This window comes from Lissotriton vulgaris, chromosome 1_1 (genome assembly GCF_964263255.1).
Source record: "Lissotriton vulgaris chromosome 1_1, aLisVul1.2, whole genome shotgun sequence".
Lineage (NCBI taxonomy): Eukaryota > Metazoa > Chordata > Amphibia > Caudata > Salamandridae > Lissotriton > Lissotriton vulgaris.
The window spans coordinates 1,398,932,402-1,398,955,085 of record NC_141685.1 but is presented as its reverse complement, the minus strand read 5'-3'; the positions used below and the strand labels follow the sequence as shown (position 1 = coordinate 1,398,955,085).

The following is a 22,684-nucleotide window of genomic DNA, read 5'->3' as shown; positions in this document are numbered from 1 at the left end:
GACAGCATTTATCTCTTTTCAGAGTACCTGCTATAAAAGCCTTTATGGAAGGCCTTAAAAGAATAATTCCTCCTAGAGCACCACCTTCACCGGTGTGGAATTTAAACAGTGTTCTCACACGGCTAATGGTACTGCCTTTCGAACCTTTACTTAAATGTGAACTACAATTCTTAACATGGAAGGTTGCGTTCCTAGTAGCTATTACTTCTTTGCGGAGAGTTAGTGAACTACAAGCACTAACTATTCAAGAACCTTTCCTACAAATGCATCATTATACGGTCGTTCTCCATACTAATCCTAAATTCCTTCCTAAAGTTATTTCTCCCTTTCACCTCCATCAGTCTGTGCAACTGCCCGTTTTTTTCTCGGAGCCACAAACATTTGCAGAAAGAGCTCTTCATACCTTTGACGTAAAAAGAGCGTTACTATACTACATTGAGAGAACACTACTCTTTCGTAAGAGCAAACAACTTTTCGTGTCTTTCTCACCACCACACAAAGGCAACCCTATATCAAAATCTGGGATGGCCAGACGGATTGTCAAATGTACACAAATTTGCTACCACAAAGCTAAACCTACATTATCTGTTCCTCCTAAAGCCCACCTCCTAAAGCCCACTGTACAAGAAAGATAGGGGCTTCAATGGCATTTTTAGGAAACATTCCCTTAGATGACATCTGCAAAGCAGCTACATGGTCCACACCGCACACATTCACATAACACTATTGTGTAGATGTGCAAACTAAACAAGCTACTGTAGGCCAGGCTGTACTCAAAACACTATTTCAAACTATTGCAACAGATACTGGTGGTCACCGCTAAGAGGGGGTACTGCTGTATAATCTACGCAACAGTGTGTAATCTGCAGCTCATATGCCTCGAACAGAAAATGCTACTTACCAGTAAGCATCTGTTCTTGGCATGTAGAGCTGCAGAGTTGCACACGTCCACCCGGCTACCCTTGTCTGTTCCAGTATTATCTTAATTAGATACAGCTGACATGGACATCCTTCCTTTTCTCGTAAATGCCCATCATTTCCCTAATGGCGAAAAACAATCTGAGGATGGAGCCGATGCCCATGCACAATGTGATCCAAAGGAGGAGTCCCCTAACTCGTGACTTCCAAAGAACTTTTCAGGACAAAAAACAAGTGCAAACATCCAGACCCAACACTAGAAGGCGATCTATGCAACAGTGTGTAACTCTGCAGCTCTACATGCCAAGAAAAGATGCATACTGGTAAGTAGCATTTTCCTTCCATTGGGAACTGATGAAGACAAAAAACCCAATTAAGTGCCCCCTGTTACTTTCGAATATCCTTTCCACTAGAAAATGGTGCTGGTGAATGGTAGATCCAGAGAAACAGGGCCTATCTAGTTTACATACACTTTGGATTCAAATGTGAATTTGGCCCTACTGCTGTGTCTATCCTGTTGAACTAAATCACAATCTGAACTAATATTGGTACTTCAGTGACTTTGTACTAATCTGACATTGTTAACAGATCTGTTTTCACGATTGTCTTCACAAACTGGATTGTTAGGGCAATAATTGTGACTTTTTTGGCACTGGGTTCTTGTTATTTGTGTCTTTGGGCTTACAGATATTTTGGCAAGATCTATTTGTCTTGCCTACTGAGAGATCAGAAGTGGGGTCGACAACCACTGATTATCGTGCTGCAGTCTTGTGTGGGAGAAAGAAATTTCAAGAACGAAGAAACCCAACGAACTTCAAAGATTCTTGAGGCAACAGAAAATGTAGCACATGGTGCTTAAGAGCTGTAAAATGTTTGGGGTCTTTTCTACCGGAGAACTTTCCATCAACTTCTGGTTTTCGTTGTGGAGCATCATTTAGAGCCTTGCTGTAACAGTTCTTTTAACCTGTCTGTAAGCAAACTGTCCTTTTGTTCTTGAATCCAAAACTCTAACTACACCCTAAACTTAATTAGTATTATTGACTGTGTCCCATGGTATCTGGCGAAATGACCAGAACCTAAGGATCCACACAGGTTACTGCCAGGGAGTACTAATTTTCAGAGAAGCCAACATAACATACGTGTATTTGGAAAGCGCACTTTCACCTAGAAGGGTATCTTGGCACTGAATAACAGATGTTTGTTTCCAAACTCAATGATTCTCATTTAATGAACCTCAGAAGGATGAAAGGCTGATCCAAGAAACGGCCTGAAGATGTTCATCTTCGACATATAGTGGGAACTCTCTCCACTGGCCAGAGGAAGACTGAACCAGGTGCAGGACATTGGTCACAAATTTATGAGATGTCTGTCAAGACTCGAAGAATTGTGGACAATTGTTGCCGTGACCAGGACAAGGAAGTGTAATGCCTTGCTTGGATCAGCGAGGAAAGTGTGGTCTCGGTGCTGTGATTATTAGTGCATTGGAGAGGTTTGCTGGGACAGGAGTATTGTTGCTGGTACCCAACCCAAATATTAATATCACCAAGAGGGAGCTGTCCTAATTCACTCCAGATATGCCTTGGAGAAAAGTGATCCCTTTTGGCCATGGCTGTTTGGCACAGAGGGATGAAGAAGCTTTTGGCATACAACAGTTTGCAGTTTAGGTTACCTGTGGTGCTTTTTTGTGGCCCACTGAGGGTGTAACCTGCTCTTGGCACTCACATGGTCCCTTCCCCCATCCTCGACAGCGAAGATTACAAAGTCTTATTTGAGAGTACATGCCCCCATTCGCTATACCCCAGTGAGCTGCAGAGTACCTCCTCTCCTTTGCCCAATTGCAGTAGCAAGTGTCTCAGAGGAATAGAAACTCAAGCAGTGTGTCCTAGTTGCACAATGCTTGCACCTGCCAGCTAATCTGCCCTGACCTCTCATAACCGAAAAAGCTGCTTTGTGATTGAAATATCTGATTGTACCAGAGGTTATCCAAAAGACCGCAAAAGGTAGCATATGTATTGCCTACAGTACATTTTAAGTTTGTGTATCCTGACCAAACACTCCCAAAACTTCCAGAAATGGATGAAATTCCGCCTTTAATTGCTCACAAGCTGTGCACAGTAGTTCAGTAAGTTTTCCTTTAAGAACTCATCCATTCAAAAGTAAGACCCTACTTTCATCTTTAATATGAGCCTTTTCAAGACCCCGTCCTTTCCTTTGCTAACTTGTTCATCTGAAGGTTAAAAAAATTATCTTGCTCAAACTAAAGCGATTCATACCTTGACTCAAAATATAGACTCCTTTGCGAGCCAGGTCTCTCTGCATAGCATGTATCCTTTATCTAAATCGCTTCTTTTTGGCCAGGTTTGCCCTCCTCCATTTAACTATTCTGTTTTTGAATCACCTGTTTTGGAGGATCCGGACTGAGAAGGACTTTTTCTTTGTTTACTAATATGTGAGGTTGGGTCCCACAATCCAACAGATATATTCGAACGTTAATGAATTCAAAGAAGATATCTATGATGGACCACTAGGATCACAATTAACTTTCTCGCAGCTTGAATCTGCCATACAGTCACATGCATCAAATTATCTATCCTGTTATCTATCTGTTGTTGCCTGAATTGTATGACACCTTATGTAAAACTTGAAAATTGTGGATAGTGAACAGTTGTGTAAAAGAATTGTGAATAAGGTTAAAACCCCACAATAACCTTAGGATCTTTAAATTGCTGTATGAAGTAATGACTTAAAAAGGAAGAGCTAAAGTTTTACCTGGTGATAGAGCCATATTTGGGCAGTCTAATATTTTCATACCAGTTGTACGGTACATGACAATCCTCCCTTGCCCTGTTCAGTTTCACACCTGAGCCAATTCAGTTTATTCTGTCAGTTTGTATACACTGATCTTCTGTTCTCCAGTGATCAACCTTACCATATCACAAATCCCTTTGCCCCACCTATCTTAAGTTATTTGCTTAGACAGCCTGTGCACCGTATTCAGGGTTCAAGTCGTTCCCACTTTTCCACAAGCAATGTACTGCATGTTCTCTTTTGGGACTATCCGGATTATGATTGTCAGTTGTCTTCTAATGTTGCATGCAGATCTTTAAAACAAACTTTTATTTATGCAGCATATGGGCTCCCCATCACAGAGGGGAGATTTGGCTTTATTTTGCCAAGGGAGAATAAAGAGGTATGACCTGGATTATGGGTCTTGTACATAGTTCCTGAAATCCCTATGGTAAACCGAGGCACTCCATCTGCATGCACGTTTCCCACTCTGTGTCAGAAGTCATGTGGCTGCCAGCTGCACTATTTTTACTGTAAGCTAACCACTGTACCTCTGCCCCGCTTCACCTACACTGACTGTGCTTGCCTACTGGTATTTTACCAAGGTGAGCCAACGAAATTAACTGGGCTGGCTCCCCCAATGGGGACTAACTTTGGCAATTCGTTCTGATTGCCTGCAGTGCTGTCAGCTGTTGACATAATGCTCAAGGGAATCTCATCAGCTGACTCATAAAGGGCTGGGTAACTTCAGTGAGTGTTGTAAATTTCCACGTAAAGGGCAGGGGAGAGATGCCTCCTTTTGCACTTGCAACAAGGTGCTTCTTTTTGTCCTTAACTTGATTGGATCCAAAACAAAGATGGAGGACAGGTGTTCTCAGGAAATTCTTGTTGTATGGTCTGAGTTATAAGTAGAGCTTAATGACAAATGAGTGAAGCATTGCAACACTCGCTATCCATTTAACTTGCAGGTCCAATGCCCTCTATGTATTTTTGTCTGTCTTTTCTTTCTGGATTTTCTGTCGAATTTACCCCTCCAGAGTCCTTGTATCTCACTTGTGATCATTGTCTGTCAAGATCTTGTCAGTTAACATTGTCTTTTAAATTGCTGTTCGATATGCTCTTCTGAATTCCTCCTTTTTTTTTTTTTTTTTTGCTTCTGCTTTTTACCCACTTTTATTTCTTCCAGAGGCACACAGGGCCGGACTGGGAACAAAAACCGGCCCTGGCAAAGTGCTCGGCCGGCCCCCCTCCCCGAGGGATTGGGGGTTGTGGGTGCCGCCAAGTTCTCTGCCAGGGCCGGCTGCAAAAACGGCCCTGTAACAAAAACGGCCCCCAGTGGCCCCAAACTGGCCCCCCACCCGTGCGGCGCACCAGGGGATTGCCCGGTGCCCGCTATGGCCAGTCCGGCCCTGGAGGCACAATATGTGTTCAGACATCTATTTTAGCATGTTCAAGCACATTTGCTGCTGGAAGGGGTTGTCCTTACTTTGAGGTATTAAGAAGGTACTAAAGCACTAAGTACTAAAGCATTACCTTGGCTCCTTGCCCTTGACAAAGGAAGTATACGGTGTCTGCATGTGAACTTTGAAAGGTTGAAAGTATCTTGCCACTTGACAAATGAGATTATAGAACCAGACTACTTGTTCTCGTTAGACCACATAAGTATGGTTTAGGATGGGAGAAAGTGTCAGCCGCCAAATCTTTCTCCAAATGGGAGAATCCATTACTTTGCTATGCCAAGTCCTATTTCCTGTATGGACACAGTAGGTAAGCAATTTGATACCTGTAGGATTAAGTGGCACTTCACCCCATTCCTTTTCCTGACAGCACCCACCACAGTAGCACAGAGTGTATCACCCATTGCACCGTGAGGTAGAGTGAGCCTCCCTCTGGCTACATCTGAGCAGCCTGCTTCACCCAACACTCATCATGGCTGCATGGAAAATAAGCCCCTCTTCCCATGGAAGACAACCTAAAGTTAAATTCAAGCTAGGTTCTAGTAACCAATCCATATTTGTTAAGTGCAAACATATCACCCCTTAAGCTTTCAAGGTGCTAGGGGCCATTGGGGAGATTAAGTGAGCTATTGCCCAGAGTTATATGGTGCTGAGCTGCCGCCAGGGGTCGAGCTGTTAGCCCTGCACTCTGGAGTCAATTGCTCTGGCCGCTGCACCAGACCGCTCCCCTAAGGCTATGTTATGTTACCAAAATGTGTTAAAACCATGACGACCCAAAGGTATCCCAATGCTTATTGAGCAACAAAGACTGTAGGTGCAGGCTCCAAGGCGGTTAGTTCACAAACCGAAAGGTTTTGAACTGCTGTAGGGAATTGGAGGGGCCTTGGTCTTGAAATGCTCTGTGTGCAATGCACAGTGCCTTTAAATTGATCCTCTGCATGACCGGGAGCCAATGGAGGTCAGCCAGGGCCTGGCGTGCTGAAAGGTGTCTAGGAATATTTAGTAGGGTCCTTGCTGCCACGTTCTGCACTTCCTGAAGTTTTCCAATCCCGGCTTTAGGTGCCCCCAGGTAGAGGGAGTTTCCGTATTCCAGGTAGGAGAGAATCAAAGCCTGGATGACTAGCCTCCTAGAGAGAGGGGGATCAGGTGCAGACGTTTTCACAGTATTCTGAGGATCCCGTAGCAGCAGGCTGAAAGTTTAGTTACTTGGGTCTCCATGGAAAAGGTTGAGTCAAGCCATACCTCCAAACTATTAACAAACGTTTTGGGGGCGGGAAGGGGCCTAGATGGCCAGGCCAGCAAAGGAGATTGTGAGGGTTTGCATTGTTCCCTAATATCATCAACTTGGTTTCGTTTCTGTTGAGCTTGTGACCGGACTTGTCCACTGAGCTAGCTACCCTCTCGAGGCAGGGCCCAAGGGAGGGGGTGGGATCTTTGCCATCCGGGGTTAGAGAGAACACCAACTTGGTGTCATCTGCATAGGACACCAATGAGATCCCAAAAGTCAATGCAATGTTAGCTGCCCCCAGACGTTGATTTCAGAGTGGTAATGCCTCACCATCTCTCTGTATTTTACTTTATTGGCCTTTGCAAAATCTTTTTTCCATGGTCTTTTCACTATTTTACATTGTTTTTTCGGGTCAGTGGGTGGGGGTATACAAGGGAGCCCATTTATCTTTGAACTTCCTGGTTTTGGTAGATATAGGAATGGTCTGTTCCAAAAAGTGTTTGCTCCTGTGAGAAATCTTGGCATGCGCATCTTGAGGGTCAGGACCCAGCTGCTGTTTAGCTAAACTGAGGACCGAAGCCCATTTATCCTCATTCAGCTTAGGCCAGCTGTGTTCCCTCGAGGTGAAAGTTGTAGGGGAAGGGGGACGGGAAGGAATTGCCAAGGTGAATGGGACCAAGAAATGGTCCGACCAAGTAACCGGTACTGACACCTGTACTTTTAAGCAAAGTTGGTATGTGAAAGTAGGGTCAAGTATATGACTTTTGCCATGGGTGGGGCTGTGTACCATCTGAGTTAATAAAATAGCAGCAAGGTTATGTACGAACCCTGTAGCTTGGGCCATGGTGGGTTCTTCTAGATGCACATTTAAGTCGCTTAACACAGTAGAATGGGGTTTATTTACCTCTAAGCTGGCAATCAAGTCAGGGACAGTCTGGATAAATCGACCAGAGGGACCATGAGGCCAGTATATAAGTGCACCGGAACAGTAAATGTTTGTACTGATGAAATAGCAAATGCAAAACTATCCCAATCTGGCAGCTGTACACTTTATAAAATCCTTAAGTATTATTGCGACACCCCACCCTTTCTGTCCTCCCTATCTCGGCGCCAGATATATAATAGTCTGGGGGAAGGGCCTGATGAACATCTGGCCCAGATTCATTGTGGAGCCAGGTTTCTGTCCGTAATATCACATCTGGCTCTTTGTCTTCCACAAGTGTAAACCTTAAATCTTATGACTGGTTAATGGTCTACAGTTTAAGAGGTACATTTTCCTCTTGGATGGGGGGTATCCTTAATGTGCTTACTAAGTGTAGGGGAACAGGAAGGAATTAACATGCGAAAGTTACATATCAGATCTCTCTGCAGGGTTTAATTAAAGCAAGCAGTTAACTGGGCCAACCACCATAAGGATGCAAAGCTGAGAGGCCAAATATCTGAGCAACTTATGTTTATCAGGAGCAGGGTTCTTGGCCTCTGTGCCCAGACAGGTGCAGACGGGCTTGCCTTTAGGCGCTAGTGGAGCAATCATGCACCCGGCTCCATTTTATGATGCTAGGAGGAATGAACAGCTAAGAAGTGCTACAAAACTATAAGGGCAGCGTATTCTCAGATTCAACGTCAGGCAGAAATATTATTAAAGCATATTTTATTCAGAGGGTGTAACAAGCATAGTGACCAACATCTTGTCCACAGCACAATTTACCAATTCCAAACTCCCATATAGAACATTGGCACCGGGGCATTTCAAGATGAATAAAAGGCATAGTGTCACCAGGGTCCACATCATGGGTACACCTTTTATTCTGGCCAGGTATGAGGCAAAAGAGCTCAGCACACCCTTTCAAAGGGAACCCCAACCACTGTAAGTGGAATTAAGGGGACCTTTGGGTGGTTACCTATCTTGCCACTGGCTTGACAGGTAACTCTGAAGTTTCAAAACTCCTTCCACTTCTGGGACATACCTGACCAGTAGAAGTGGCTGACTAACCTGCTTCAACTTTTGGTCTGGCCAAGATGCTGCGCTAAATGGATGACCTGATCAAAAGAGTAAGCACTGTCTGTACTGGTGAGGCACTACCACTTGCCTAGTTGCATCCGGTGTGGAGTCTTTGGCCTCCGTGTACAGGAGTCCTCCCCCCAATAGGTTCTGTGGGAGCCACTGCATCTCCCTTTTCTTGGTCAGAAGCTTGCTGTCTCAGGCTCATTAAATGTCAGCAGTCTGTCTCTGCACTTGCCTGAGAAAAGCTCCCACAGTAGAGCACTCCAATACTTTTGGTTGAGCTTTCTCGTTTTATAACCCCTCTCAAAGGCTGTAAACCATTTGGTGATTTCATTACCCCCAACATATTTGGGTACAATGCCTTTGGGGGATTTTAATTTCAAAGTTTTCCTCTCTGTCCCTGTTAGTTTGCTGCCGCCATTTATGGGTGCTACACACATCAGCCCTTTCCCTTTCTATGGCCAGTACCCTGCCCTCCAGGGCTTTTCTTCTGGCTAGTCTTTTAAAAAGAATTTCATTCTCAGTGAGTTATTCATTGTTTCCTGAGTGGACTAGCCTATCCTCAGTAGAAGACACTCTGGACACAGTTTCTCTATGGCTGGATAGAGAGACCACAACTTCCTTTTCTAGTGGAGGTTGATCAAGTTCATCCCCACTTTCACCATCTCCATTCTAACCCTCAGAAGGAGTGGCGTCATCCCTTGGATGAGTAAAAACCTTTTAAAGTGTTGCAGTAGTAGGCTGTGCCCCAGTTCTAATTTTAAAATTCTTACAGAGGGCTCTTAACCGCCGATAGCTAAGCTCCTGAGTCATGTCCCCCAGTGGAGCTCAGTGTTTACTTTAGTTGGGACCTGATTAAAAAAATTAAAAAATTCTAAAATAGACTTTTAGGCCTAGCTATTAGTATGCTTTTTAAATTGTAAACTCTTTGGACTGGGGGACAGAACACAAGGCCCTAACAGTTATTTTAAATAATTTAGAAAACATTTCAAATTCAACAAAAAAAATGTTTTCTTGGGTAAAGACAATTTTGGGATCCTTTTTTGAAACCCTTATTAACAGAGTGGTACAGCAAATATCAAGGCTTGTATCCCACTGCTGCACCACCAATGTAGGAAGCGGTTTCTGTATGTAGTATACCAAATAGATGTATGCTGTGTAAAGAGTCGAGGTATCTCTTATGAGTAGACAGGGTCTTGCTTTAGCAATCCCAAGGTGCTCTTTCTAGGGTAGTGTTGTATAGCAGCCTTATGCTTATCATGAGGAGTGTTAGACATTTGCTGCACACACAGATTCAATAAAAGATGCACACCCTTAAAAAGGAGATCCACACAAATTTTGAAAAACGGCAGATATATATATGTATATATATATATATATATATATATATATATAATCTCTCTCTCTCTATATATATATATATATATATATATATATATATATATATATATATATATATATATATATATTTACAGCAAAAACTCTCCAGAAGAGAAAACGCCGCACACTACTTCGATAGTTGAATTAGAGGTTTATTTACTGTAGGAACCTACAGAAAATAAACCACTAATTCAACTATCGAAGTAGTGTGCGGCGTTTTCTCTTCTGGAGAGTTTTTGCTGTAAACATTAACTGCGAGGGTGTCCTGAACCTCGCCACCAGCTACTGCTGCTCCTCTCATCTTGGGACATTTGCTCGTTATATATATATATATATATATATATATATATATATATATATATATAATCAATTTCTGCTTCCCAGGCTGAAAATACGGACCACCACACGGCTTGACCACCACACGGCTTGCAGAGTGTTGACAGCAAAGGTTTATTATCCATTCGCAGTTAAGGTAGGCATGACGCTTTTCGGGCAGGAACTTTGTAAAAAGGTAATTGCTTTGTCACGTCCTCTGACAGAGCGATTATGATATTTATGGGGATGATGGCATCTTGCATTGGGACAGTTCCAAATGCTTGCCTTCACGTGCACCCGCTACAGCAGTATCTGTCCAGGCAATGAGAACACACAATGGGTCACTTGGAAGACCTAGTGTTGGTAGAGCCCAGAGTTCAGCACAATCTGAAAAGGTCGAATACCAAGAACATGTTATTGAAAAGTTAGCCCTCTGTCGCAGGTGGTCAGGGGTGCATTTAGACAGCTGGACCATTCAGGATACCTGGATGCAGCAATAACAGAGAATGCATGTTAGTTTCTTAGAGCTGCCAGCAATACAACAGGCACTCCAAAAACATTTATACACTAATTTGCAAGAATATGGTCCTCATTCTAATGGGAAATATGACTGAAGTGTATTCCATTTAAAGCAAGGGGGCACTCATTCTCCTCAATTGCCAACTCTGACGCAAATTATCTGGCACTGAGTCACCCAGTTTTGTTTCTAGCAGGATACCTGCTGGGGTGGATTTTCTGAACCTACTAAGTTGGATGAATTGACTAGAACTCAAGTAGGAGATGAATGCCCAATTTCTTAAGCAGTACTTTCGGAAATTGGGAACGCTCACCATTGATTGGTTTACCATTGCATAAAACACAAAATGCCAACATTTTGCCTCCAGGTATCCCCAGCCGCATACGATTTCCATGGGCAATCTTTTATGGATGAATTGGTGAGTGATATTCGCCAATTCTTTTCCTCCACTAACTCTGAATTTATTGAAGAATTTGAGACCTAGATCTGAGACTCATTCTAGTTGCTGCAACATGGGAGAGCAAACCATGGTATTCAGTGCTACCTGACGCCTATCCATTCACACAAGAAGTTACTCCAAAGAGCAGACCTTCTAACCCTGGATCAGTGGAAACTACAACAAACAAACGTTAAGGCAATGAATATTGTAGTTTGGCACCTGAGATATTAATTTACATGTGTACAACTTCTTGAACAGTGTATGATCATTTTGAGGGAGGCTTGTAGGCGTAGTGTAAGAGTTTGTTGCACCACAAAATGGCTAAGCTTTATACACTTCTAAATCGAGACAAACCACCTCATCAAGCTTCGATTCACTGAATTATCTACTATTTACTACATTTATGAAAATCAGGTTAAGCATAGAGCACTCCAGTCTACACACCAAATGTTGCAGATAGGTATTACAGTAAGTACATACATGAAATCTGTTGAGGAAACCTGACAAATGTAGTCACATAGTGGGCTATTTGTGGGCTTACAGTTGATGTTCTCATTAGTCAAGTATGCTGCTTATGTTCGGCACCGAAAAGTAAACTTTATGGTTAGGAAATATTTGTCAGGACCGGACTGCTTGATGGTCATCTAGAATGGACTCACAGTGCAATATTTTTGTTGTTTGTAATTATCTAGTTTCTTTTCCATCTAGTCGCCATTTCTCAGTATGCAGGCAAGTATTTTATCTGGTTGTATTGTATAACTTTAGAGTGTTGTCTATATTTCATTTAGGTACCATGGAGAAGAAAACCTAGCTTTGAAGCTTATAATAAAGAAACCTTTTTGTTTTTCAGAAACACCAACAAATCTTCAAGTCAACAATCGTCCTCTTCTTCTTCCTCCTCCTCTTTATCTTCTTGCTCTTCATCATCTGCTCTAGCACATGAACTGTCTCAGCAGACCGCAACAATAGCAGAATCTGATTCCAACAACCAAGTTGACTGGACATATGATCCAAATGAGCCACGTTACTGTATTTGTAATCAGGTAAGTTGAAATTAAAAAATTGGGGTTCCTGTTATGTTGAATCTTTTGGGATTCAAGCATTACCAACTTCAGCTGAATCACGATCACATCTTGTTATGCATCGAAATCTACATTTAGGATTTTGGTGGTTAATACTTTCATAACAAATTGTAAATTTGCTTTCTGAGGTTTTAGTTTGTTACCTTTATTAAGAACCTCAGTAGACTTTGTTTCATGCTCGTCTCCAAAAGTTATTGGCGGATTACAGAAATGATGAGTCTTGAACTTGAAAAAGCCATACATTTTTTCCAAAGTAGCAAACTCAATGAGCATAAAAAAGTAAGGAAAGATTTCTCTCAGCATTTTCTTAATAAACACATGCCTTATTACTGATTGCTCAAAGATAGTTCTATATAGTTCAACGTTTAGCCCTTTTGCCACATTAAAGCAAGTTTAGTTGTCCACTGGGCCATGTTGTTGACAGAGAATGAAGCTGACAATTGTCAATGGGAGCAGGCATGGCATTGCTCCTCGTAGACACTACAGTTGGAGCTGTCTAACATCACGGATGCTGAATGGAATTTCTTATACCAGCAGGCAGTGCTAATGGGGGTGAATATCGATCTGGTTGCGTAGCCAAACAAAAAGATGGATGAACACGCTAGGTCACTTATTAGAAAGTGGGTGGGGAAGAGAATCCTGCTAACCATGCCAAAAGCGTGTTGTGATGGTCAGTCTTTACCCTATTTTTTATTTTAACATTCACTACGTTTGTGTGCTCCGACCTACATCGCTGGCTAATAGGGAATCTTCTCCATATACTTCTTCCTCATGGTATTGCTGGATTTGCGTGGTGTGTTTAGGTTTGTGGTTTAGTGTTATTGGGATATCCAATCTTTAGCCTGAAAGGCTTTGTGAATGTTGCATATGCCTTTGAACTTTCTTCTTGGATTTGCAGGAAACCTCGATGGAAAGCAGGGAAAGCCTTTTATTGAAGAATTAGTGTAAAAAATTCCTCATAAATCAAAAGCGGTCTACCCCTACTTTTTTGCAACTTTCCAACTTACTGGGTGTATTCCTGCTCTGGGAACTTGTCAGCACTCCCCCTTTGTTGATTGCTCTCCTGGCAGAGAGCTTGGCTTTGCTGGGGCTGGCATGCACATAATTATACACCCACTCAAATTGTATCCCCACCATTTGTGGTAAGTGGCTGCCGCTCTCTCAGGCTAGCCTATGGGGAACTGGTAGCAGTATCAATCAACTACAGTCATGAAGGCCTTTTACATGGGACTCCTCTTTTTCTGGAAAATACTGTATAGATGGTGTGTGTGTGTCTTTGTACACATGAGGAGATAGGCATTCTTTAAAAGAACCCCATGAATTTTACCGAAAATGCTTATTTCAATTACATTAGTGGTCTTGCACAGTAACTGATTCTTGTTTCTGCTTACTCCCTCCCCCTTTTGTGATCCTCTTCCATTTCCCGAGTTTTATCAGGAATCTCCATGCAATGTAGTTGAGAAAGGGAGCCTTTATTTATTGTCAACCAGGTAGAAGTGGTGTTGTTATATTTCCACTTCCTTGCCAGTTTCGACTGTGCTGTGATATAACTAAGTAACCTAGAAACTTCAGCAGCAATGACTCTCGCCCATTTCTTTTTATAGTGTGACCGAGGAGAACTTATAAAGTTCTGAGCTGCAAGGATCCACACTTGTGACCTGCATGGCTATTTAGCTGTCAGCTGCACATGTGTAACCCATCATACAACCATTCTAATTTAATACCCTTAGCAACATGTATATTTCTACACAAGATCCCCTGCCCCAAATCCTGTTACTGCGTGCAGATAGGAAGCTCTATCTTGTTACAACTGCTTTGATCAGAGAGCTGTCTGCCCCAATGTGCAAGTGGGACTTTCTTTTGGGAAAAGACTGGGTAAAATATATATTGGGATTATTGGTGACCAACAGTAATTTGAAGAATTTCTTAGCTGCTAATTGCAGTTGGTTTTCTTCCAGCTGCCAAGGAGGTGGAGCAAGAGATTGAAACCTTGCCTCCATTCCTGAGTTTTGTGTACTCTTCGGGAAAACCTGCACTATGCCAGAGTAGTGAATGAATGAGAAACCGGTTTTAGTGTTGATGATTTCTTCTAAGTTATAGACCAAATCTTGGGTCTGTTCTCTGAAGAGAAGTTTTGGCTGGTGAACTGATTAGCTTTGGGGTGTACCAGCTGTTACTTGGTAGGCCACATCTAGAGCCCAGCTGTTGTGAGAAAGTTGCTACATAACTCAGTCTTCAGGATCTATCTAAAAAGGGAAATTTATAGAGATTGCCTGGAAGGTACAGGAGTTGAAAAGGTCTAGTAAAAGGGTCTTGATGGTAAGTGTCTATGATATAATTAATGTTCCTGGGAACTGTTTCATATAAGGGAGAGGCCTTGATGATGTTCAAGTCCTATCAAGCATTTGTTTACCCATGTCAATAAAGGTCTTACAGTTGTCCTGGCACCTTCTGCACCAGAGAACCAACCTCAAATGTTAAGCTCCTGCATTGGATACTTTTATAGTTTCACAGAGATGGACTCTGAAGTAATCGTTTATCCGCCTGCTCCAGCACTGTGGCAAATTGGAGTTTGTAGAGCACCTTCTGTTCCCAATGCAACAGAATGCCCAATGTTGTATTTTTCTCTGGAATGCTAAAATCATCTCCATGCTGCAAAAATACTTAAGCAAAACAAAGTTTTATTGTGGGATTTTCCTGGTGAGTAAAATGTCACAAGGATGGTGTCCTGTCTTAGATCTTCACCAATTGAACAAAATTCTCAAATATAAATAATTGTCTATGGTTCCCTTTCAAGGAGTGGGCACAAAATGGACGCTTGTTAGCACTGCTCTGATGGCCGGAGCGGCAATTTGATCAAAACCAGCGGATATACCGAGCAAAGCTGTGCTGAAGTAAGAAAATCAGCAAACGGAGGTCATGCTGGGCACATTGTTGTGACTCTGACCGGTGATCGATTTCGCGTTTGGGAGAACACCCGAAGGATGAAACGGACTACGAAAATGGCGCCATGTACAGTCGCACAGCGATTCAAAAACCCTGCCTTGAACATTCCTTAGCTGGCGTGATTGACTGCAAGCGACCTCCGCTTTTAGTTCGGTATGGGCGGACTGCAATATTAGATCCACAAAGAAAAGAGAGAGAACTTTGCTAGAAACCCTACCTTTAGCCTCTGAGTGGCGCGGAGATGTCTCCCTGCAGAACTGGTTGCGGGGCCGATTACAGCTGACTAAGATCCGATGTTCCGATCTTTCCTTTGGCTAATACCGTGTCTCATAACACTGCTGGAGGAGACTGACCGGGCCACGGGGATGCCGACGTAAGGGGACGATCGAAGTGCCTTGCTGCGACAACGCCTGTCCCCAACATGGTGGACATTGCGAACGAGTAACGGTGATGTTTGTGGGGGGAAGTAGAACCACCAAAGGGGAGTTTTGAGGAAGAGAGAGACTCGCTAGGGCTATGGAAAGCATCGGGGGCACCGAATGAAGAACTAAGTTTGGATGCACATATATCCAGAGTGCCTGACTCTAACATGGCCGCCGCTCCCTCTTTACCACGGTCTTCACTCTCTGTCCCGCTTGAGGCTCAAGAGGAAGTTCCTCGTCATCTTGTGCAGGAATCTTCAGACCCTCGGGGGGCAACGCCAAACATACCCCCCCCCCCGTCCCCCCGGCAATGCCTCACACACCGCACCAACACCCCCACCCAAACCGGGCAACGCCCCAGACACTGAAAAAACCCCTCCCGCACCCCCTCAGACACCGAACCTACCCCCCACCCCCCTCAAAAACCGAACCGGCCCGAGGAGGAGGGGGGCCTGGAAGTATCTGCACCAGACCCCGCTCAGCGGCACCGCGCGGAGAACTCCCATTGTGGCACCTGTGAAGAAACTGACCTGCTTTTTGTATGCCTCGCAGAAGATCCATGGGAACTTTTACCAAACTACCCCTCCCTGCTCTACTCCTCTCCTCTTTCCTGCTACTAACCTTTGCCCTCACCTGTCCTTGCCCTAGTCCCCACCTTGTTTACCTGTGAATTTCCTGCGTCATTTGAGAGCTAGCTATTTTGTCTGATGCCCGATGGAGCTACCTGGTTTAGCTATAGGGGAGACAGGTTGGGGATTCCCTCCTTCGACGTCACCTACCAAGTCGGTCTTTAGCCTGACTTCCTTTCGTCTCTCCTGTCGTCTCTCCCCCCCCCCCCCCCTATTTATATCTCTACTTCTCTCCTCTCTCAATGTATTGAGACTGAACTATTTTGTCAGATGCCCGATGGAGCTACCTGGTTTAGCTATAGGGGAGATGGGCCGTGGATTCCCTAGTTGGTCGTCACCTACCCAGTCAGCCTTTAGACAGATTTCATTTCGTCTCTCCTTGTTGTCTCTTCCGCTATCCTCCCTTTCTCACCTTCCCTGTTCCCTCCCCTCTACGCTCCATTTATTTTGCCCTCCGTGTTATTTAAATGTTTCCCATTGAGACCTAGCTATTTGGCCAAACCCCAGTGGAGCTACCTGATGGCTATAGAGGAGATGGGTTTTGGGACTTCCCCCTCTACCGTCACCTACCCAGCCGGTCTTTGGGCAGACTTTCCTTTGTCTTTCTGCCGTTTCTCCCTCCCATCCTGTTTTTCTGGGAACCTCTTCCCTCGACACTTGAGACCGAACTACTTTGTCTGATGCCCGATGGAGCTACCTGGTTTAGCTATAGGTGATGGACCGTGGATTCCCACCTTGGTCGTCACCTACCCAGTCGGTCTTTAGACAGACTTCCTCTCGTCTCTAGGGTTGTCTCTTCCCTTATCCTCACTTTCTCACCTCACCTACCCCCCACTTCTTTTCTCTCTCCTCCTAATGTATTGCTGATTGTTTGATGTAATGTGTAATTGTTGATCTTTTTCTGTTATACTGTCAAACCACATTGTTGCACTTCCTTTCGTCCCTCCTGTCATCTCCTCCCGCATCCTCCCTCTATTTATGCCTCTCCTTCTCCCCTCTCTCAATGTATTGAGACTGAACTTTTTTGTCTGATGCCCGATGGAGCTACCTGGTTTAGCTATAGGTGCGATGGGCCGTGGATTCCCTCCTTGGTCATCATCTACCCAGTCGATCTTTAGACAGAGTTCTTTTTGTCTCTCCGTATTGTTTCTTCCCTTATCCTCACTTTCTCACCTCCCCTGCCCCGCCACTACTTTTCTCTCTCCTTTATCTCCTCTCCTAATTGTATTGCCTATTTTTTGGGATTTATTGTGTAATTGTTGAACTTTCTCTGTTACATTGTTGATTCTCATGTAAAGCTCTCTGATACCTCCGTGTCTAGCCAGCGCTATATAAAACCCTTTAAATAAAAAATAAATAAATAATCACTCAGATAGAAATAATTAACTACGTCATTGGGCTTAAAAGAGACAAAATGTCATATTCCCGTACATCTAGAACTGCGGGACAAATGAAGGTCCAGCCAGCTCCCCCCTCCCTCCCAAGTGTTTGAGGTTTATCCATGCTGCTCAGGATGGGCAACACCAGTTTTGTATCCTTTGTCCACTCCTGTCTTGTGGGACAAGGATTTGCTCCTCTACATCTGGTGCTTTCAGCACAACATTATGAGAGTTGAGCACATGCCAGGCATCAGAAACGAATGACTTGATGCACTCATTAAATTGATAAGAGTGGCTGCTGGACCCGGTATCCACTGGGTAAGGTGCTGCTGGAACAGGCCACAGTTGAGTCTCTTGGCCATAGAGATAGACATAAAATACAGTTTCTTCACCAGCAGGCAGTGGAGGGACATTACATTTGTATCCCTTGCCTGAAATTCCCTTCATTCCATGTACTATCAGCAAGAAGACCTTCTGCCAGAACATGGCAGAAAAAATATTAATTCGAAAACATAACATAACATATGTATGTGTAAGGCACACATAAACTCCTGGGTTTCATGGCACTGAATAACATTTGTTTATTGCTGCTTAAATCAATTGCACTCATTTTATAAACCTTAGGAGGCAAAGTGAAACGGACCTTTCAGAGGTTCAGTGTGACTCAGGTTTCAAGCGGTCATCCACCTTAACGAACCAGTAGTGAAGTCTTCCTGCCCAAATCTGAGATTGCTTCCTTTCTGGACATTTGTAAATGTCTGACATTCTAAAAATGAACCTGGAAATATATTTCCTTGAATTATGTTGGAGGAATCATATTCAAAACACCTTTTATGGCCTTAGCTTCATTGTTCTCTTTGCTGTTCTATTGAAATGGGTTGTCAAATATTGTTAGAAGCAAACAGGTGGTTGAACCACAATAGGTGTTAGTTATCAAGATTTCATCTTCACTTGAAAAATGATATAGATTACCAGCCGCAGATTCCTTCAAGTAGAATTATCCCCAAGCGTGAAGCTGGATCCAGAAAATGTTTGCCACAGCATCCCTGCGCGCCAGGGGCGGGCGACACCATGCGACTCTGCCCAGACGTAGTCCGCGTACGTGGCGTCAGCAAGGTCACATAAGACCCACCCCGGAGAGCCTACGTCAGTTTTTTCCTTTTCCGCGTGCAACGCGGATCTGGTCCTTGCTATGGGCCTGTTTGGGCCCTCTTTTTTCTTTCCATTGTCCCTTCGTTTTGTGGAACAGTGCGCAAATGCCTTCGGGCTTCAAGACTTGTGGGCGTCTTATGTCGGCGATGGACCCTCACCTCATTTGTATGTGGTGTTTGGGGGAGGATCACAGCACTTCTGATTATGCGGCCAGCCAACAGTTGAAGCCGAAGTCGCGGCAGGAGCGCCGGATGACATTTCTCTCTGCGCGTCTCTCCAGGTCGACGTCCTCCCCTCGGTCTGCTTCGGTGGACGGTTTCAGATACGGCCGTTGTTGTCACCCTCGCCCTTCTCCAATGTCACGTGAGCATTGCTCCCTGGTGCGTAAGTGTCGCAGTTTGTCACCGAGGGCTGGTTTCCGGCCTGCTGGGGGCTTGAGCTCTCTGTGGGTAATGCGGCCCGTGTGTCGTCCTATCCACAGTTTCCCGGTACTGGGGCGTCGAGCGTCCAGATGGAGACAAACGCGGCGGCTTTGCTGACCTTCCTGGCGTCGTCTCCTCCTACCCCTCGTTGGCAGATCTCTTGCCTTGCGTGTGCCCTCCGTGGCGGCGCCGGCGGCTTCGGCCCGGGGCCGACTGGTTCGGATCCAGGGTTGGAGGATGTGGTAATGTTGAGGTGCGGCTCCTCCGAGGCATCTCCTTCAGGCCACGGCATCTCTGCCTCGCCACAAACTCCTGCAGGAGTCCCTGTGGTGTTGCGGGAGGTCGCTGGGGCTCAGGTTGCATCCCAGAGCCTCTCTCGGTCCTTTGACAGGAGAGTCCTGTCTAAGGCCGAGGTGACGCCGCTAGGGCGCCGGCAGCAGCTGGACCGTGCGGAGCCACAGGGGTCGGTGGACCCTCCTCGTCCCGCTCTGGGTCGTGGCTGGGTGGGGACCCCTTGTCCCTCTTCTGGACCCTCTCGTCCCTCATCACAGGCTGATGCCTCGTCAGAAGGTTGAATCGTCGCTGGCGTCGCCACATGGGTTGCTGGACGATCTCCGCCGCATTCTGGGCAGCGGCTGGCGGAAGACTTTGTGTCGCTCCCCAGGCCCTTCTTGTTCCTCCGCACATGCGGCTGCCTCTTGGGAGGTCGAGTCGGCGTTGTTCCGCCGCCGCCCCGGGCCAGTTCGGCTCCGGTCCCGATGCTGTGTGACTTGAAGTCACCCTGTCCGGCGACGCCTGATGGTGCCGGCATTCTGCCTCAAGCGGCAGACTCTACGGCTCCGCACAGTGGTCGTGCTGCGGATTTGTCTTCGGACTTTCCGTCTTCTCCGGAGGCAGGCTGTATATTGGTGTTGTCCTACCCGGAGACTGGTCGCCGGGTGGTATCTTTTTCTACGGCGTCGTCTAAGGGTGGCTCACCGCCTTTCCTGCGGCAGAGGTGTTTGTCGGAAGAGCGGCAGGTCCCTCATTCCTCTGCTCCTTCTGACTTCCAGGTCTGGCCCTTGCCCGTCCCGCTTGGCTTCGGGGATGGCCGCCTTAGTCTGCAGCCGGTTCCCACGGAGGAGCTGCTTTCTCCACCGCGGGGCCCTACCGAGGTGGGTGCGGCCTTTTCTCATGCAGTGTCCACGGCTCTGGGCATCCTGCGTATGGGTGACCCGGTTGCTCATTTTCCGGCGGACCATCTCTTTGAGGTTCTCCACCATGGCTCTGGTGGGAGGGAAATCTTGCTTCCCTTCGAGGGTTCGCTCCTTTCTTCCTTAATGGGGGCTTGGAGGTGTCCTGCCTCAGGGGATCCGGTGCCTCAGCATCTTCTGCACCGGCACCTTTCAGCACCGCGTTACCCGGCATGTCTTTCCCTTCACCCCTGTCGCTAGTCTGCTTTTGAGGACTGCTTTTCTCTCCCTGCCGCCACTGTTGACTCCGCTGTCCCGGGAGGCCCGTTGGCTGGACTCTTGAGGGTGCAACATGTTCGCCTCGACCAGCGCTGCCCTGCGGGCTCTTAACACCTTGTGTGTTCTGGCTAGGGCCTCCTCATGTTTGTGGGACTCTGCTGAGTTTCTGGGATCCTCCGCGTCATAGGAGAATGTTCAGGTGAACTTACGACCTCATGCGTTGGATGGCTGGGAGCTTGCAGTGTTTATTCTCCGCTCCGCTCTGGATACCTCATAGGTGCTGTGCCGGGCCATGGCTTCCTCAGTCGCTCTCAGTCACCATGCTTGGCTATGGGAAGGAGTGTTCCCCGAGAATATTTGTGAGCGACTCATTGACCTTCCGTTTGATTGCAGCCTGTCGACCGGGCTGACTCAGCTATCCAAAGGTTCCTGGCAGGGCTCTTCCTCCTCCGCCTTATCCTCTGCCTCCTCCTTCCCCTCCTCAGTAAATGCTGAGTTGTGCTGGTTCTGGGCCTTCTTAGGCCACTTGTTCTGAATGAGGTGTGTGTTTTCTGGCCATTGAGTCCTCCTTTGGGACTTTGGCATTGTTGGCTGCTGGACAGCCCTTTGTTGACAATGTGTGTGTTTTGCTGGAGTTGTTGCGCAGACTTGGCCCTGAGAATAGACCTTCTGCTATGCTTCGGCTGCTTGTCAAGCCTTCTGCGGGGTGTTTTTCCCTGTGGCCCTTTAGTTTTTAACTCTGCTGCGGAAGTTCTTCCAAAGAGGGTTCCCATGTCTTGGGACTTAACGTACCCTATGTGGGGTAGTAGTAGCTGTTATATAGCTTGCGCTCTGCTAAAGAGCTCTGGTCACCTTCGGGTGCCCGATCTCCATGGTGTTTATGTATGTTGCTTTGCTTCTTGAGGTGGTGTGCGCGGCCCCTCGTAGTGGTGTGCCCGAGCATTCCCTCATCCCCCTGCTCCTGTTTTATGTGTTGGGTTGGTTTTGTGTTCTTCCTTGTCAGGCGCCGCCTGCCCGGCCTTCCTAGGGCCCGGGCTGTTCTTCATGTTTCTGGCGGTGCCTTCTGGCTGGCGTGTTGCCCTACATTTGGGGTGGGTTCGTCTTCTTTTCCCTCGTTTACTTGGGTCCTATAGGCTTCTTCTTCTCCTCTTCCTGTCTTGGCATTGGATGGAAGCTATGTAGCCTTGTAGGGAAGTTGGGTGCTCGGCCTTCCGGTCCTTGCACTTGGTTCCTCTGCTGTGTGCGTGCAGCCCTCTTCAGCCTCTTTCTCCCTCCTCCATCTCCTGGGGGTCGGTAATGTTCTGCTTGTGGGGTTCCACTTGCCTGGCTAGGTCAAGGTCTTACCCGATCCGCAGATCTGGTCCCCTGTAGGACCCTCGGTTCTGTTCAGGCTGGTGGGGTCCTTTCGCAGACCCTCCTTCCCCGTGGGTATTGCTAGGGTATCTATTCTACGAGAAGTAATCTGGGGCTAGTAGTTTCTATCAGATGTACAAGTTACCTTCGGTAACGATGTATCTGGTAGAGCCGATTCTAGCTGCAGATTCCTTCACGGCCCGCCCTACCTCCCCATTCTGCGAGGACCTTGGGTACTCGCCTCCCGTGGGGGGGCTGTCTCCTGTGAGTGCTTCCTTTGCTCTTGACGGGTAGCTCCTTCTGGTTGTGTCTCATTCCTCCCCTTGATTCCTTGGAGGATAGGGTTATGGTGCTCCTGTGCCCTGCTGCTCTGGCTACTCCAGGTTTGGAGGGGGGGTTGCCTTCAATATCTGTACTTCCCTCCCTTCCCCTTGCTGCTTAGGGTTCTGGCCCCTCTGCTAACCTCCGAAAAGGGGGCATCTGGCAATGCCTTGCCCTTGTTCCTTGGGGGGGGGGGGGTGGTTGGCCTCTATGCTGGGGTGGTTTGGAGGTTTGTTGTTCCTGTCTATCTTGGGACCTGCTCCCCGTCCTTTCTCTTGATGGGGGTGATGGGCCTGTTACATGTCTCATGACTTTTTCCGCATGTTCCTTGTCTCCAGGGAAACGCTGTCTATGTACTGGCAGGGGTTGCTGCTCAGGGCTCTGCTCTGTTCTTTGTTTCTTCTGCCCCTGCCTTTGGACACTACAGTGTTGCACTGTTCCTTGTGGTGTCGTTGGACTCCACTTTCTTTTCCTACTCTTT

At 46.2% G+C, this 22,684-nt stretch overlaps 1 protein-coding gene across 2 annotated transcripts in view; it reads left to right on the top strand.

Annotated features, from left to right (window-relative positions):
• Window positions 1-22,684, top strand: part of ING3 (inhibitor of growth family member 3) — a 200,108-nt gene that overhangs the window by 161,825 nt on the left and 15,599 nt on the right. For both annotated transcript variants that reach the window (XM_086967020.1, XM_086967014.1), the window contains exon 10: window positions 11,897-12,089. In XM_086967020.1, the coding sequence (XP_086823146.1) occupies window positions 11,897-12,089 (193 nt within the window). The remainder of the gene's footprint in view (window positions 1-11,896; window positions 12,090-22,684) is intronic.